This window comes from Athene cunicularia (assembly GCF_003259725.1).
Source record: "Athene cunicularia isolate RWA chromosome 5 unlocalized genomic scaffold, athCun1 chr5_part1, whole genome shotgun sequence".
NCBI classification, from domain to species: domain Eukaryota; kingdom Metazoa; phylum Chordata; class Aves; order Strigiformes; family Strigidae; genus Athene; species Athene cunicularia.
The window spans coordinates 37,158,039-37,175,532 of NW_020799101.1; the positions used below are offsets into that span (position 1 = coordinate 37,158,039).

The 17,494-nt window shown below is 43.2% G+C and overlaps 2 protein-coding genes across 4 annotated transcripts in view; both read left to right on the top strand.

Annotated features, from left to right (window-relative positions):
- EXD2 (exonuclease 3'-5' domain containing 2) overlaps positions 1-12,845 on the top strand; it is a 20,575-nt gene extending 7,730 nt beyond the window's left edge. The window contains exons 1-9 of one of the 3 annotated variants that reach the window (XM_026849557.1): positions 23-1,329; positions 2,233-2,489; positions 3,507-3,633; positions 4,990-5,315; positions 7,564-7,670; positions 7,883-8,018; positions 8,791-9,147; positions 10,330-10,583; positions 11,092-12,845. In XM_026849557.1, coding sequence (XP_026705358.1) covers positions 994-1,329; positions 2,233-2,489; positions 3,507-3,633; positions 4,990-5,315; positions 7,564-7,670; positions 7,883-8,018; positions 8,791-9,147; positions 10,330-10,546 — 1,863 coding nt within the window. In that variant the 5' untranslated portion in view covers positions 23-993 and the 3' untranslated portion in view covers positions 10,547-10,583; positions 11,092-12,845. The other 2 variants (XM_026849558.1, XM_026849556.1) reach the window with 2 other exon arrangements.
- A 996-nt stretch (positions 12,846-13,841) lies between these two features.
- GALNT16 (polypeptide N-acetylgalactosaminyltransferase 16) overlaps positions 13,842-17,494 on the top strand; it is a 95,901-nt gene continuing 92,248 nt past the window's right edge. The window contains exons 1-2 of the mRNA XM_026849559.1: positions 13,842-14,290; positions 14,638-14,795. Coding sequence (XP_026705360.1) covers positions 14,673-14,795 — 123 coding nt within the window. The 5' untranslated portion in view covers positions 13,842-14,290; positions 14,638-14,672. The remainder of the gene's footprint in view (positions 14,291-14,637; positions 14,796-17,494) is intronic.

The window sequence follows — 17,494 nt, forward strand, 5'->3', positions numbered from 1 at the left end:
CCCACGCCGCCCCCGGCGCCTCCTCGGTCCGGCCCGGGGCTTCTCCTGCCGGGGCGGGGTGGGGGGATCCGCACACGCGGGCTGCCCGGATCAGAGGGCCCCGGTTCCCGAAGAGGTGGCCGCAGTTGGACCGGGGGCAGAGGCCGTCGGTGCGGGTGGCCGCGTTGCTTTCAGTCTTCTCGCTGAGTTTAAGAAATGAGAGGAAATGACCTGTCGCTTCACAAGCCTTGGGGCAGGCGTCCGTGGCCTGGATGCTGTCAGCGGTTGCGTGGGGCTGTGGTGGCACCAACGCCGCAGCTTCTGCTTGTGTTGAAGAACTTTAAAAATAACACCGTGGGCTGGGGAGATGGGGCTGAAGGAGCGGGCTGATTTCATTTTACTGAAGGGAAGCTGAGCTTTTGTATCATAAAGCGAAGACTATGTTGTAAGTAGATGCTGCTTCTTTAGGGCTTTTTAATGCCTGAAGAGCCGTCTGACCTTAGTGAGAAAGTAATGGATAATGCCCGTTATTTATTAATGCATGAATGGACATGCTTATTCTGCAGTAATTTCATCTTGGCCTTGTTTAGCTGTTTAGAACTAGACCAACCTTAAAGATGTTGGTGATAGCCCTGACTAGTTTATTTTTGGAATATAATGAGTTTTTGGAAGTATCCAGTTGCACCGGTATCAATCAGTAGATGCCCTGTTCGGTTTTTGGTGGTGTGATCAACAGCAGCATTCGGTCTCCTGATACTGCCCAGTCCACCACTGGAGCAGTGTGTCTTCTGAACCCCAGTCTGTCAAAGTGGGACCCAGTCCGTTACCTGTCAGGATCACGAGGTGTGGCTAGAACCTTGTTACACCAGTGGGTGTATTTAATACCTCTAAACACATTTCATTAAGTTGTCTTTAATTTCCACCTCTCTCATTTTTCTTTGCAGGCCATGATAAAATCCTACAATGCCGTTTTGAGTGGGTGAAGTGAAGGGGGGAAAAGGGGAATAAAAAAAAATGCCCAAGCAAACAGCAGTGACGATTACTTTGGCGACCCTGCTGGGTGTTGCAGTGGGGGGCCTGGTTTTGTGGAAAGCAACCCAGCGTCGAAAAGGAAAAGCATGTAGTAGTCAGCGAGAGGAAGCTGTTACAAACTCGGGAGACGATAAACTGATAAAGGCAGAGGATAAGGAGGTGCTTTCCTTCTTCAGATCTCCCACCTTTTCCTGGGTAGAGAGGACCCCTGGTGCAGACATAGTGATAGTTTCAGAGCAGGAGGATTGGGATCGTGTTGAACCTTTCCTGAAGAAGGAGCTGGAGAAGTGGCCAGTGCTTGGAATTGATTGTGAGTGGGTGAGTGATCAAGAAGTGCCTCTCTTTTAGATTGCAAATTGCAACGGGAAATCATTGAGGGTGGAGTGTTCCTTTGCTTAAATGGATACAACAGGACTGTTGAAACTTGCCGGTGTGATCATCTGTCATGATGGCCGTGAAGTAGCTGCTAATTTTGATTGTTCTCACGTTTAAATTTTTAATTCACTAGTTCTATTAGTTTACTGTACTCGGTGTGATAAACTGACTGTACCAAACATAGCGATAATTGTATGGCTAAATACATAATCATGTGTTTTGTATAATATCTCTTTAAAGGCGATTTACTCGAATATGCTTGGGTTTACACTATTTTAAATCCAGCTATATCCTTAAGAAACAATTGTTTAAGCATAATAATCCAAAAGGGAGGATAATGCTGATCTGTAACTCAATGGGACTATCAGAAAGCAAAGTTACTCTTCTGCTTGTACGTTTGCCTGTGCGAACTCTCAAAACAGGCTTTGAGTCATTTATAAAAACCTGGCTTTGCCATTATTTTGGCTGGAAATTTATTTACCCCAGTCATTAGTATAAACCACAGTTAAACAATGTGTTAGTCACCCACTACATAAATATTTATGGCATTGTGCTGATGTGGATTAAGAAATGTGTCTGATTTCTTCCTCCAGCTCAGCTATGAGGGGGAAGGGTAAAAGGGGGAAAGTTTATTTTGTAGGATTGTGGCAAGAAGTAGCTTTGGGACAGTAATACTGTGAAACAGATCAAATAATTTGCAGTAAAATTTGAGAGATGTGACAATACTTGACTGTATGAACTGATAGGTATTTCAGAGATCTTCAGTGGCCTCTTTTCCAATTTGTTCCAGCTCCAGTATTGCTAATGATAGTGTAACCCAGACGCTGATTTTTGTCTTTGTTTCAGGTATCTGTAGAGGGAAAAGCAAAACCTGTATCCCTCCTGCAGATGGCTTCTTCCAGTGGCTTCTGCGTTCTTGTTCGGTTGCCCAGACTTGTTGCCAGTGGACAGACTTTCCCACAGACCCTGTTGGACATCATGGCAGATAGTGCTGTGTTGAAAGTTGGGGTAGGATGCTGGGAAGATGCTTGCAAGTTACTTCATGATTATGGTCTTCCAGTCAAAGGAAGCATGGATCTCCGGTATTTAGCCATGAGACAGCGGTGAGTGGCTGAAGACAGAGGCATCTCTGTTTGAAGCATCACTTGAGTTGAAAATATTTTTAAAGTAATTTGCATATGCTGAAGGATACCGGGCAGGTAGATCTGGAGTTCTCAAAGTGATTTTAGACCACTTTAGGTTTAGTGGCTGTTGACAATGGCAGCCCAAGAACACCACAAGCTTCTGTTCTATGGTCTTAATGGAAATGAAATCTCTATGAAGATTTCATATGCTAATTGTGCCCGTTAGTCTTCTCCAGCAGTACCATGTTTCAGCTTTTAAGAAGTCCAGGCACAGTGATGTAATGCAGTGAGAGTGATCACCATGTCAGCTGCCTAGAAGAAAATGTGCCATGGGTTCCCTGTAAGTGGAACTGTTGAATTACAGGATTTATTGAAAAATTACTAAATAAACCAGTTCTATTTTTCTCCATAAATAACAATACTTTCACTGAAATGTTAAAACTATGATGCCATTTTCTCATCCTTCACTCTTGCTAAAATAAACTGTTTTACTTGGGAGTATTCTTCATGTACTGTATATGTATGGCTGGGTGTGCTATTAGTCATCTGGGGCATGGGTTTGCTGACCCGATGGTGCCTTTTTAGCACTGAGGATGGACTTCTTGTCTTTAGTGGCAAGGATTCCTCCAAGTGGTTCCTGGCTCTCATGCTCCTCATGAATCCCTGGGGCAGGCGGTCCATCACTCTGTAATAGACCTCTTCAGTTTGAAAGTGGGTAGTTCAGAACCAAACACTTCAGCTTTAAATGTTACCAACTCCCATCTTTGCCTGTTTTACATATTGCAGGCACTAGATTACTAAATCTAGAAAAGACATTTTAGCAGAGGGGAGGGAGAGGGCCCATAAAGCTGACAGGCAACTGTGTGCTGTTTGAGTGGGAGTGCATCATGTGCATGGTGTTCTGGCAGGTTCAGGGTGTATGAGGCCATCTGAATTTGTATGGGGGTATAGTTTGGTTTTTAATATGTTTATTTCACTTTCTTTGTTAAACTGAAGGAAGGATCTACTTCACAACTGCCTTAGCCTTAAGTCTTTAGCTGAAAAAGTCCTGAACTGCCCGCTTGACAAGTCTCCTCATGTGCGTTGCAGCAACTGGGAGGCAGAAGAACTGACACAAGATCAGGTGTGTCTTTCACTTCAACTTAGTGTTTTGGGAAGAAAAGCAGTCTTCTTAGTAGAGAATAGGCATTGCAATAAGGGGATCTGAGGCTTCTTTGAGTTCTGTTTCAAAACCTTATGTATGATTGTAGTCTGAAGTTAATTTCAGATTCCGTGCCTGCATTTTCTTCCGCTTCCATGAAGATAATTTTCTGCTGTTCTTCCTGGATTCTTGACCCTTGTTTCCCTTTAGTCCTGAAAGATCTATAAGGAAAGATCCCTTAAAGAAGTTTTTGTGCACCCAATCCTCACATTTTTATTATTTTCTTTCCTCCAATCTGTAGCAGTGTTGTGGATTAAACTTGGCCGACAACCAAACACCATGCAGCCGCTTGCTCATCCTCCCCTGCCTGGGGGATGAGAGAATAAATTGAAGGCATAAAGGGAGACTTGAGGTTGAGATAGAATAAACCAGTAACAATAATAGAAGGTACAGATGGGTAATGCACACCGCAGTTACTCACCACCCGCTGACTGAGACCCAGCTCATTGCTGGCTAGTGATTCTGCGATACCAGGATCCCCAAACTGCAATCCCAGGAGCGAGAGAGAATCCTCACCTTCTCAGCCAACCCTCCTTTATATACTGGGCATGACGTTACATGACATGGAATATTTCATTGGCCAGTCTGGGTCCGGTGTTCTTGCTGTGCACCCTCCCAGCTTCTTGTACAACTGCACTCAGGCAGGACATGGGGAGTTGGAAAGTCCTTGATCTCTTACAAGAACTGAAAACATCAGGGTATTATCAGCATTATTCTCATACCAAATCCCATACTGAATCCAAAACACATTAGTATTCTAGCTACTAAGAAGAAAAATTAACTCCATCCCAGCCAAAACCAGGACAAGCAGTCATTAGAGAAAAACCATGGAAACCTTGTTCACCATCTTTAGACCATTATGGTTTCCCTGATTGCTCACTTTCTTTAGTCATGCTGCAGATGTCTGCAAAATCAGTGACCAGTAGAGGGAGTGACAGGATAAATAACCACACAATATGCCTAGACAGTATGTCAAAAGGGAACTTTTTATTAGGGAGGGCTTGGTGGTGCAGGGTGGTATTTAAGGGCCCAACTGACTTGAATTTTTTTTCAGTCCCTTGCGGTTCCTGGGGGCATCCATGAGTATTTCAAATCTGACTGACCCTAAAAATGTGGGGTGTGGTGATGTGAAAGTGTCACCCAACTGTCAGAACTTCACATGAACTTCAAAAGGAAATAAATCCAGCTTCTGGCTCCACTGTACCAAGTGTTAAAGACTGATAATGTTTGGGAGTGTTTGCTGTTTTTCAGTATCTTGGTGTCTATGCTTTTCTGCAGGTTCTCTATGCTGCTAGGGATGCCCAGGTCTCAGTGGCTCTGTTCCTCCATTTGTTGGAATTTGCTAGCCTCCCTGCCATATCTGAAGGTGAAAAATCTGTCACTGCTTGGGAAAAAGCACTGGGTAAATGCCGGGGCTTGGTGGATATCCCGTTTAAAGGAAGAAGGAGTGGCAGTACAGGAGAGGAGAAGAGTGCAGAAGGTCGCTCCCCTCAGAAAACAAAGAATCGGAAATCTTCAGTGAATGGCCAGCCCTGTGGCAGTCAGCAAGTGAGAGATCCGAGGAGGCAGAAGCGAAAGCCTCTGGGCATGGGATATTCTGCACGGTAAGTCTGTGAGCACATTTTGCTCTTTGCACCGCTGATGGAAAACACTGAATGATGGCTCATGCTCTATTCATTAAACAAAGTGGATAATATGAGCTAGGAAAGGAAATACAGGACCTAACAGTCATGGAAGCGAGATCCTGTTTCTGTTTTCCTCATTTCCCTCTAGGGTGATACTGAAAGTGGAAGCAGCACTTGGATCTGTACCAGGTCATGAGCAGGTTGAGGCGTTTTGTCTTCAGCTTTTGCCCTTCCTTCTCCCTTGGAAACGTTAGCTGGAGGCTGTTGGCTTTCGGGGTGGCATTTACTGCCCAAGCAGCTGTGCCCTCTCTCCTCCAGGAAAAAGGTGGCAACTGCACAGAGCTTGTCCTTTCAGTAGGATCTACCTCGTGGGCTGCTGTTTGTACTGTGCTGCCCCAGGTCACTGCAGCCACGGGGATGTCAGGGTACTGAGCAGAGCTGAAGGCTAAGGTTAGGAGGGGTGTGACACCTAATGTGAGGTGCCAGAGGGCACAGGAGCAGCCTGTGGCAGCATCAAAAGCACTGCACTTCTGTGTTGGCCAGGGAGGGAGAGGAGGGGGAACAGTATGACTTTGGTCTTGCAGAGGCAGATGTTTCTGGATCCAGGTTCCCTGCCCCGCTGGCGGTTTTATGGAGCAAATCATAAATTCTTATGGCCTTTTGCTAATGACAGTTCAGTTGCTTTTAAATTGAAACAAGTTGGAGAAGTCTCTTTAAGCTCAATGCAGTGAAAGACATGGAGAGCTAGTATGTTTGGTTTTGTTTGTGTACAATCTAATCAAGTTTATCACTGGATATTGGAACTCAAATTGTCTGTAATTACCATTTGGAAAGAAAACCAGTCATTTTAGTATTTTTTTTCTCCTTTTCGAGTTTATTGGATTGGCAATAGAGACATTTTAGTGTAGTCAATAATATTGATTTCATTAGCAGTCATTAACAGTATTGCATTGTACCCAGCAAGTCCCTCCAGATTTTTTTGTTTGTTTGTTGAAGACTGTGCCATACAAAACAGGACTGCACCTCATTGGAGGATTAAAATTTAAACAAAATTGCATTCCAAGCTAAATTGAGATCTCTTCGTGTTAGTTTATTTATTTATTGTTTTTAACCATGTTTGACTTCATGAGAGATCCATAGACCCACTGTTTTTTACAGTGTCTCCAGCAGTGTGGCTCTGGTCTGTAATAAGACTGATGATTTCAAAAGTGCTTCTCCACTCGTTCTTTCTATACTCCTGTTTAGTTTTAATGTTTAATCATTTAGAGTTGGAAAGTACTCAAATCAGCTGAACTGCTGATGCTCAGTGAAAGGAGACCTTCTGTATCATTATTGTTACCCTCTGTGGACCTCAGAAGAAATCCTTCTGTCAGATTATATAGCCGCTGATTCAACCTTTCTAGCTGGTAGAGCTCTGCTGAGTACTTACTGATAAGATCTCATTGGAGAGAAGAAAGGGAATTCACAGTGTATTCTGACATGTCTGTATCCCTGGCTAGTTCCTCCCGTGCTCTCTGAGCCCAGCCCGCTCCGCTCTTCAGTTTTGTTTGAAGGAGGTTGGTAGGATAAGGAAAGGTTTTCTGCAAAACAGAGCCCTTCCACACACAGCCACAAACCACCAGAGACTGCTCAAGCAGGACTTCTCACCACTGACTCAGGTTAGGTGCCTGTGTTTCAGAGGGCCTCAGCTCAGCTTCATGGACGTGTGTTTGGGTTCCCTGTGCTGCAGGAGCCTTTTTGGAGCATTTCTCATGAATGAATGAGGTAGCTGCTGTTCACAAAAAGTTTTAGAAAAGTCACCTTAATAAAGCATTAAAATACAGACAGACAGCTGATCCTTGAAACTGCCTTGCCTGTCTTTTAGCTTATTCTTAGCTCATCGTCCTTCTTGACTCCAGTTCTCTCTTGTTTTCTAATGTAATTTTTTTTAAGTGCTGTCATTATTGATGGTATCTTTTGAAAACTGGGATTCAGAGTTACAATTCTGTTGGCAGCAGGAGAGCAAAGATACCTTACGGTCAGCTGGTGAACCCCAGATAAGTTTTTAGATGTTTTGCTTTCCTTACCAGCAGCCTGTGCAGTGCTCAGTGGCCTTAAGTGTGTGTTATGGGGCACTCCTGTGATTTGGAGGAGGCTGCATGATTTGCAGTGTGGAACACATGACTACAGAGAGTTCTGTTTTTTGGCATGCTGTTACAGTTGCTGTAATGCTGCCCTTGTTTCATAGAAAATCTCCACTGTATGACAACTGCTTCCTGCATGCACCAGACGGACAGCCCCTGTGCACTTGTGATCGCAAGAAGGCTCAGTGGTATCTAGACAAGGGAATTGGAGGTGAGCATACCAATTTTCCTGTTGGTATTTGAAATATAGCTTTCTTTTTTCCCTTGTTTCTTCAATAAATGGGCATGAATTTTTTTGTATTCTTTTGTATCGAAAATATGGTTGGGTATTCACTAGGACGATTCCTGTGTTTTAGCATCATTATTTTAGCTTTCAGATACAAATTTGTCTTGAATATTCTCTATTTGCCTTTACCTTTTCAGAGCTAGTTAGCACAGACCCATTTGTTGTGAAGCTGCGGTTTGAGCCTTCAGGACGTCCTGAGTCTCAAGTTGATTATTATCTGACAGTCAAAGAGAACCTGTGTGTTGTTTGTGGCAAGCGAGAATCCTACATCCGGTGAGTTGTTTAGTGGGATAGGAGAAAAATCCATCTTTTAAAACAGGACGGAGGTCTGCATCTAGTTTGACATCCAGAAGCTTGGTTAGTGTCCTGAAACACTGTGCTTGTTCACATCTTGGATGGGCTATCACTGTTTGAATGCTCTGTAGTCGTATGTGTCTGGGTAAGTTTGACACAGAACAGGCCAGCCTTTCCTCTTAAAGAGGCGGGAGGTATCTGTCCTTGGGGAGAACAAAGCATATGGAACATGTATGTGCTGCAGTTTGAATGACAGGGGGCAGCAGTATACCAACACACGCTGTTCTGACGGCATCCCTGTCTGAAAATAGCTGTACTGTTCCTTCCACTACTTAATCCATACATTTTTGAGAGGTTTAGGTGAGCCTGAAGCCTATGCGGTCACAAAGGGTGAGTTGTTTGTCTTTGCAGCTGCTACTGTTTAGCTGAGAGGTATGCTTCTTATAGTGCATTGCTTTTTTTTTTTTTTTTTTTTTTTTTTTTTTTTTTCAGTATGAATCAGGGTTTTTATAAATTGAAAATGATTAATTTTTGGAAGGGAAAAAAAAGAGAAATGTGGAAAACCTGTGGAGAGAAGTACAAATAGAAAGAAGTTGCACAACGTGTTGCTGTGCTGAGGGTCCTGACCCTGGTGATCTTTGTTTACCTGGACTTTTAGTATTAGTTGACCCTTTGTGGGCCAGGATGAGGAGGAACTGGGAAGTGGCAGCTCCAGGCAAACGTAATGAGCTTGTTGGTTTATATTCCCTAGGAAGAACGTTGTTCCTCATGAATACCGAAGACACTTCCCCATCCAGATGAAAGACCACAACTCCCACGATGTGCTCCTACTCTGCACGTCCTGCCATGCCATCTCCAATTACTATGACAACCATCTCAAGCAACAGCTGGCTGAGGAGTTTGGTGCCCCCATCGGCTCTGAGGAGGGTGTGCGTCTGCTGGAAGACCCTTTGCGCAGGCAAGTGCGCTCAGGGGCTCAGGCCCTGCTGAATGCAGACAGCCTGCCTGACCCCCGAAGGGCAGAACTTCTGCAAAGCATCAAGGACTTCTTTAACACAGAGGCAGTCACCCCAGAGATACTCCAGGAAGCAGCTGGTCTGGAAACCAGGTATGACAAGCCCATCAGTAAATGTGACATTTTAGTCATTTATGTTGTCACGTAAGTTCAACAGAAAGTTGTCTACACACAGGGTTTGGGTAAATATTACTGCAGCAATATAAAAGAAGATCCAGTAGGATTTGCAGAGTTGAGGATCACACATGCTGACTTCTGCTCATGCCCACAAGTTTTTTAATGAAAATAAGACAAAATCCATTGCTGTTCTTGGGATATTGATGTATCTTCCCTAAAATAATGGCGTCGAGTTAAGGAGTTTGAGACTAGTCAGAGTTGATGTGCACAAGAAAAATGAGCCTTTTAGAGGCTCATTTATTTTATGTTGTGAGCATAACTTTATCACTTTTATAAGCCTGCAGAGTCTAGATTTATGTTTTGATAAATTTAACTAGAACGCAAGGATAGGAAGAAGACAATTGTTTGTGCTGTAGCCTAAGGCTCTAATCAGAAAAGCACGCTCTGCATTTCTGACTGTGTTTTTGTTTTTATATATTCCTTTCTCCCCTTAAAGCAGCAGTGGTCTGTGAACTGCAGCTCTTGTTTCTTCCCCTCTTTCCTTTTCTCTTCCAGCAATCTCCTTACGTTCTTGCTCTCCATCATCCCCTCCACTATTTTGTACATCTTCTGAAAGACAGATCAGGGAGCAAGACTGAAAGACAATCATATCAGAAGTCTCCTTCCTCCTCTTTCTCAAAGTCTTCCCAAATATCTATTTTTAATAAGTATCTGGCCTCTGTCTGCACAAAATCAGTATTTTCTTCTTGTTCACTGTTGTTTGTAATGTGCCAGTGTTATAACTCAGTACCTATCCAGGCAGGGAATTCGGCAGCAGGATCAAGGATCTGGAGTGTCATACAGTTCTTGCCTTGAGAAGTTTGTAGTCTGTCTCCTGAAGAGTTTGTAATGGACCTTGAGAGCTTTGTGTATAGTATTGTTATAAAAGAATAACACTTCTCCGTTCAAAGAAGCCAGCTTCGCAGTGTAACTGTGTTCCAAAAATGCAGTCTGGCATTGAAGCAAAGCTTAAAACTCTCCCTCTTGCTTAGTTTACCATGTGTCTGCAATTAAATTCTGCAGCTGAGAGTATCTTCAGTGTCATGCTGTTCACTGGAGACAAGTCTAGGGTCTGACAGTGGGTTTGTGTGAAAATAAACTCTGCTTGTGTCCTGGCAGGATCTGGAATGAGAGCTACATGCCGCATGGACTGAAGGTGGTGCAGTGTTTTGCTAAAGGAGGCCTGCGCTCCCTTATGCAGTTGGAGAGACGCTGGCGGCAGCATTTCTTGGACAGCATGCAGCCCAAGCACCTCCCAGAGCAATGGTCAGTGGACCATAACCACATGAAGCTGATCCGAAAGTATGGGGAGGATCTTCAGATCGAGCTGTCATGAAACTGATTTCCTGGACTCCAGATAGTGTCTAATGGATGTACGTAACTGAAGGTGGAAGGACTATTTTATTTCTGTCTCCACTAATATCTGGGCCTGCATTTGCAAACAGGCAGCAGTAGATCTGCCAGATCTGGTGTTTTATAGAGTTAAATCCAGTGACTTGAATTTTCATGTGGTTTGGAATTTTTAATCCTAGTGTGTCACCGACTAGTTCAGTGTAAGAGTGATATGCTAAGGGAACTTGTCTTCTCAAAGTGACTATGGAGAGTTATTTTCTACGCCCCAGGATGTCTGATGCCTCCAGACCGTTTCTCTTAAAGAGGAGCACAATATAGATACATTTCCAGGTTTTCTGACAGGTACATCTGCACCCTTGGCTGCACCTTGAGAGTCTCCTGATAAAAGTCTGTCTTTACTTTCAGTGCAGTTGTTGTCATATGACTTCTGCTCAGAGAAGACTCGCTGTCAGAGAGAGATTCCTTGTTTGGAAGTGGCAAAGAAACATTACCTTCTCTCTTTTTCTTTTTTTTTTTTTTTTTTTTCAGATTCTGAGCTGCATCAGCATGTCAGATAGGCCTCAATGAGTCTCCTGGTGGCAGGTGCCTGATGAGAAGTGACACTGACTGGCAGTATGGAAGTACCCAGCTTCCAGCAACACAGTCTATGAAAAAACGTCCTTTCGTAATTCCACTTGTTTCTTATGAATAGCTCTTGGTGGGTACCTTTTCATAGCAGACTGAAATGAGGTCAGGTGTCTTAAAAAGGATGAGAGGAAACAAACGTCATTTAAAGACCAGCATCTTTTAAGAGGTCAGACCATGTGTGGCAGAAAACTGGAAAACCTGGTGTTCTGTTCCTGGATTTGATGTGTGTGGTGGTGAACAGGTCATACTCTTCTATGCCTGTTTCCATGTCTCTAAAATGGGACTAATACTACTTAAATATCTCACAAGGGTGTTGTGAGGCTTAATTAACTCATGTTTTTGTAAAATGCTTTGAAAATATAAGCTAGTGTATGCTAATTATTACTGTTGGTTTTTAAAATGTGCTGCTGTCTTTCTTAAATAATCATGGTTTTTGCCTGTTGTTAGATCTTAGTTAAATATAACTTTTTTAAAAAACATAGCCCTTTCTGTGAAATCACTCTTGATGATTTTGATTGCATGAGATGAGTGTGCTTCTCTTGGATGAAGCTATGCTCAACTTTTATAGGTCTCTGTAAAGAAGTTTCAGTAAAACTCTTATCATACTTCACACTACTGTGTATAGCACAGCTGACCCATATTTTATTATAACATTTGGACAGAATCATGGACCTGCTGTGATCGTGGCTGAAACTCTCCCTTATCAGATAATTCAAGATATTTCACAGGCCGAGGTGAAAAACCTGTTTGTAGCAGAGACTGTTTGAGATAAGTAGGAGCCATGGAGAAATGGTACATTAATACTATCCCAGAGGAGCTGCAGTGGCAGCCTGAGCACAAGGAATCAAAGATTCATGATAAATACTACTTATCACAGAGCTGCAAATGAGACCATTTTCATTATAAGGGCAATCTTATTCCTTTCCTGTACCACTGGCAGGTTTTAACAAAAACTGATCTAGCCAAATCTGTTCTATCTCTGTGCTTATTCACACAGCTGATTATAATCTCGGCAAGAGCCTCCTGTCTACAGCAACAGCTTGGGTATAACTGTTTCTCTCCAAAGCATGTGTTCAGATATTGCTATCTCCTGTCTAGTGCCATCTGATCAGGGTGGCGAGAGCTCTTTGCACGGCTTAGAAACTCCTTTTCAATGATCAGGAGTACAAGGTGTCCACCTCGCTTCTTTGTACTGCTTCCCTTTGTTCAGATACAGGAACTCCTGATGAAGCTGTCCTTGTTTAATGGAACCGATGGGCTCACTACAGGGCTTCTGTCTTTTCTGTTTGTTGAGACAAGAAAATGATGTTGAGACAAGAATTAGACTACAGGTCCTCTAAAGTTTAAGAAGTTGGTGATATCATTGGAGAATTTTGTGGTTTTTTTTTTCCGAATTACTTGTTCAGAAATAGAAATTTGCAAGGAAAACTTCATAAGTATTTTCTTAAATAAGATTCTTTGTTGTTTGTAAGATATCCTTAACTTGCATCATTTTTAGTCAACCTGAAAGAGGAAGGGAAGTGATATATTTATTGTGCAGAAATAGATTATTTTTATATGATCATGATTTTAAATTTTCTGCTAGTCTGAAGATAAAACTTTCTTGTATGTCTTCATCACTAATTGTTATTCAGTAAAAATTTTCTCTTTTACCACTATTGAAGCTCTTTTTTCCTTTCTTGCATGCCTGCTTTTTCTCTTCTTTCCCTATGTCTCACCCTGTCCTTATGAGTCCACTGTAGCTTACACTAACACCTGGACCTCACCATCTGAGTTTCCCTTTCCAGTGTGTTCCCTGATCTGTCTGTCAGAAATTAGCTGAGGAAGAGCCCATGCTGGCAGTGGTACTGTACTTCTAAGCAATGTGATAGCAAGTTTGCTCACGTATACTTAAATTGTTGTTCTGAGGCTCTCAGTGGATTCAGGTGCTGTCCTTGGCCTGGTCATGCTGGTCAGTCATGATGGCTACAGATCTACCTTTTTTTAAAATACAAATTTGGATTTTGCTCAACGTAAGCATTTGTTGCCCCAAGTATCTTACGATACCAGGACCCTCCTGCACTAAACTATGTACATCCATTTTGTTTGCGGAGGGAGAGAATTGCCATGCCTCTCTGTGTGGGATGGCTTTCACAGTATGGGATTTTTCTTTCCATCACTTGACACTACATTTCTAAGTTTGCCCAAGGTATGCTGTCAGATGGGGGAGAGAAATTTTCCCTTTTACCTGGTGCTTGATGCCATCTCCCTCAAACTGGTTCTTGCAAGCTCAGCTGCTGAGGTCCCCAAACCTGTCTTGGTTTATGAATTCACTTCAGAACTTTCCTCCATTCTTGTTTCAGGTGTTTTGCCCATGTGAAATGGATGTGCTTTTCTAAGAATATGACTGGGTACATGTTTTCAGAGACACTCCTCTGAAGCAGGAGTACCAACAGCCCCTCTGGTAGGTTAGCTTGCCTTCCTCCATGGGCTACAAACTGATTTCTGTCTTCCTGAGCACTACAGTTTGCCTTTTTCTTGTTTTTGCAGTAACTCAGACAATATTACAAGGTGCAGGAATTACCAGCCAAGCAACATTTTTGATAGTCTGGCAGTTGGAGGTGCAGTAAGTGCTGCATTTCTGAGCAGACTATACATGACATCTTAATTATGCTGCTGACAGACTTGGCATTTGGAGTGCCTTAGTTTCCCTCATTTGACAGTCTTTAAAGGTCCCAGCTGTCATATGCATGACTGACAGGACTGAAGACAACACATCCCTGTGGGCATCTTGCATTTTTGTCTGTTTGGTATTCACTAATGCCAGGCATGGGAAGCTATTTTCCTATTGCATTTCTATTGCTCTGGCTCCCTAGGGAGTATCGGACCTCTACACTCTCTGTAATGCGGTTTTGGTGGGTTTTTTTCGGTGAAGGCAGCATGACTAGCCCTGAGAAGCACCAAGAAGGACTTGCCCTGGTCCTGTGCCTAAAAATGCCTTTGAGGAGCTGGGCCTTTTGCACGTGCAGAAGGAGTCTCTGTAACAATGAGTCACCAGGAGCCCTCACCAGTGTGCAGTGTTCAGTAGTGTTTTAGAGGCACCTCTATTCTGAATCGGCAGGTCAGTTCTCATCACTGTTCCTTGATCTCCTCCTTCCTTCAGGCCTCCGCAGTAGTCCACACCTATACCGCCTTCTTCATTCCCACAGGCTGACACAAACCGTCATCCCCCTCATGTTGTTTGGGAATAAGGGCCATTTTAAACCCCTTTCATTTCTACATAGTGCTGCATATTGGCATAAGGGCTTTTCCCCATCCTTAGGGTTACGTTGTTCTGGAGAAAGGGATAAGCAGTTTGAAGTAAGCGCAAAGAATTATCCAGCTTTCTCTGTGAGTTATTAAGGGAGCCACAGTGTGCCCTCTCCTATTGGCCCCACATCAAGGTAGTTTTGTTAAATGCTTTTACAGGTAGAGATGGTAATGCAAGAGAACCAACATGGTTAATGTTAGGAAGGGAAAAATATCCAAAAAGCCAAATAAACATGCATGGAATGAAAACAGATCCGCCTGTCACTGAATTCCACCATGAAGAGCAGGCAGCTGTGGCAAGGACTTTCTGCGCCAAGGTTAGTGCTGCATCCTCTCTTACCACCTAACTGTCACAGTGCTTGTTTCTGTCTTGAATTAGCCAGTGTGATACTACCTGGGGTCTTGGTGGTGTTGGTCACCAGGAAATGGAGCAAAACTATCTTTTATTATTTTTCTTTGCAAGCTCTTGGATAAATTCGGGTTTTGAGATGAGAGGTGTAAAGAGAACTGAAAAAAAGAGGATGGAGCCTTTTACTGTAAAATAGAGATGTCATCTTAAGATAACAAGAAATCATTTCCTGAAAAACTCCAGCTTCAGCTATAGATGATATAAAATATGGCTTCTATCTTTGCTTAAAAAGGGGAAAGACTGTGCAGTGGTTAAGGAGCAAAAAAAGAAAAGACATTTATATATCTCAGCACAAATGTGACAAGTCTGGGAAGAAGGTATTAGGCAGCTGCCAGAAATTCAGGCTGAAGAGAAAAACTGCCTGTCCAAACTCCCTCCACACAAAACTGCTGCTCTAAGAAGCTGTTTCGCATTGTAGCACACTCTGGGGGGATCTGACATGTATCTGTTTCACACTGATTAACAGCAAGTCCAATTGATTGTCCTTTGAAAAACACCAAACAGTACTTTGCATCAGCTGAGATCTGCCAGTTGCTCCTCCCTTTTTCTTCTGTGCCTTGAGTTTGTCCAGGACTTTTAGCCATAAATAAAAGCAGAGGGACTGGCTGCTGGTGTTTGTGTGAAAATGAGAGTGGGACCCCCTTTCAGTGCACTATAAATTAATAATCATTATCCCTAGTTGTCTAGTATGGGCTGTGGAGAGCCCAAATCTGAGCTATGTGTGTATAGTTTTATGCCAGATTTTTGCTATTCAGATAATGTTTTCCATATGTTTTAAAAGTGTTACACCCTCTACTTTCCCTGTCTGGTTCTCCTGTGATATATGGGTAGTGATACTAGTTGGTTTTTAGCTGCATATCTCAAAGTGCTGTGCTGATGTCTTATAGATCAGCTCCATTTTACTGATATTTTCCCCATACTAAAAGAAGAGTCAGTCCAAGCAGTAAAATTGGAACTTAAGAAATCCTTACAGACCCCTGGAAAATATCAGACTAGACTGCTTGTCTCTTGACAAATTGGTTATGGAGGAGAAAACTGCATGTGCTGTGCATGATAGCCGTAGGTGGTGCTGAGTATTTGACCCTCAAGAATACCCAAATACCTTTTTTTTCACTGCCTTGTAAATGGGCATTAGGACTCTTAATGCTGCTGGGCTCTGTCCCCATTAGCTCCATGCCCCCAGTTCCACTGCACTGCTTTTGGGGTTTCCAGTGTGTAGTGGAATATTGGAGGGTGCTCTTGCTACCAGCATTGTGGAAGCCCTGCTACAACTTTGGACAAGGAAGTCAGGGAGTAAATACAGGTAGATAGATGTAAGAGCTAAAAGAGGTGGGTTATCTCTTTCACCTCACTGGAATAATTGCCAGTTAAAACCAAATAGACTTCCTGCTAGCCATCATCCTTTAGTTGGATGTGTTTCACTGCCAGCTGTGGCTAGTTGGTAGGTTCATAGCAAAAGCTTATTTCTCATGATGGGCTGTGCAGCAGTGACAAGGAAGAGAAATTGCTGTAGCTAGCAGGTTTGCACTAGGGTAATAACTTCAATCATCTCTCAGCCTGCCTTGCCCTAAACTTGTCGGGAAAGGAGCTGAGGGAAGCCCAGATGAGTCCTTGTCCTCCTCACTTCCTCTTTTGCTCAGGACCTGCCACTCTGAAAGGTGAGTCCTGTGCTGTGCAGGGCACACCGACATGGAAATGTGGCTTACGATCAAAGCCCAGAAGAACTGAGTTTGTCTAGCTCAGGGGAAACAAAGAACTGAGAGCCAGGGAGATAAATAAGAAAAATATTGTGGTGAAGAGGAGGGGGATTTTAATGGTCTGCTTTCTAATCTAGTTAGGACAGGACATTATGGACTTAAATGTCAACAAAGGAGATTTAGGCTAGTCAGGAAGAAAGGTTTCCTCATGGTACACATTGCTTCATGACACAGGCCACGTTACTTCCTTAAGAGCACACCGACTGGCTTTCCAGCTGCAAACCATCTGTGCTGCCCACTGACAAACCTGGAGGTGATAAAAACTAAAATATTTTAGCTAACTCTGTCCATGGGCATTTTTCTCCCATACACTCTACGTGCCCTTCAGTCACCTGCTGTGAAGACTGACATGCAGCGCTTATCTCTGAACTGCTGTAATTAATGTGTGCCTGCTCTGGATTTTTATAGCTCTTAAAAAGTAGCTGTATCAGAGGGAGGTTCTATATCACTGCTGTGAAGCTTGCCATTGCTACCGCTGAGGAGGTGACCTTGGCACGTGTTTCCTCTCCTTCGCTCCTTGCACTGTGTGTTAGCACTGTGCTTTGCTCTTCCAGTCAAATGCTTCAAAAGAGGACACATAAGACAGAGAGGATTTTTTTGAAAAATGCAACTCAGTGTCTTTCCAGAAATCCTGTTTCCTTGAGAAGAAACACAAAACCAGACTTTCAGACCTAAACAAACTTAATCTTCCTAAATAAGCATTCGTTTTTTAAAATCTCAGAACTTCACTTTAGGGGAGACAATGGAGTCAGTAACCTCACCAGTCTTATTTTTCTATAAATCCCTGTGAGTTTGTTGGGGGTTGGGGGAATTTTTTGGTGGGTGTCGTTGTCGTCCGTCATCCCCCCTT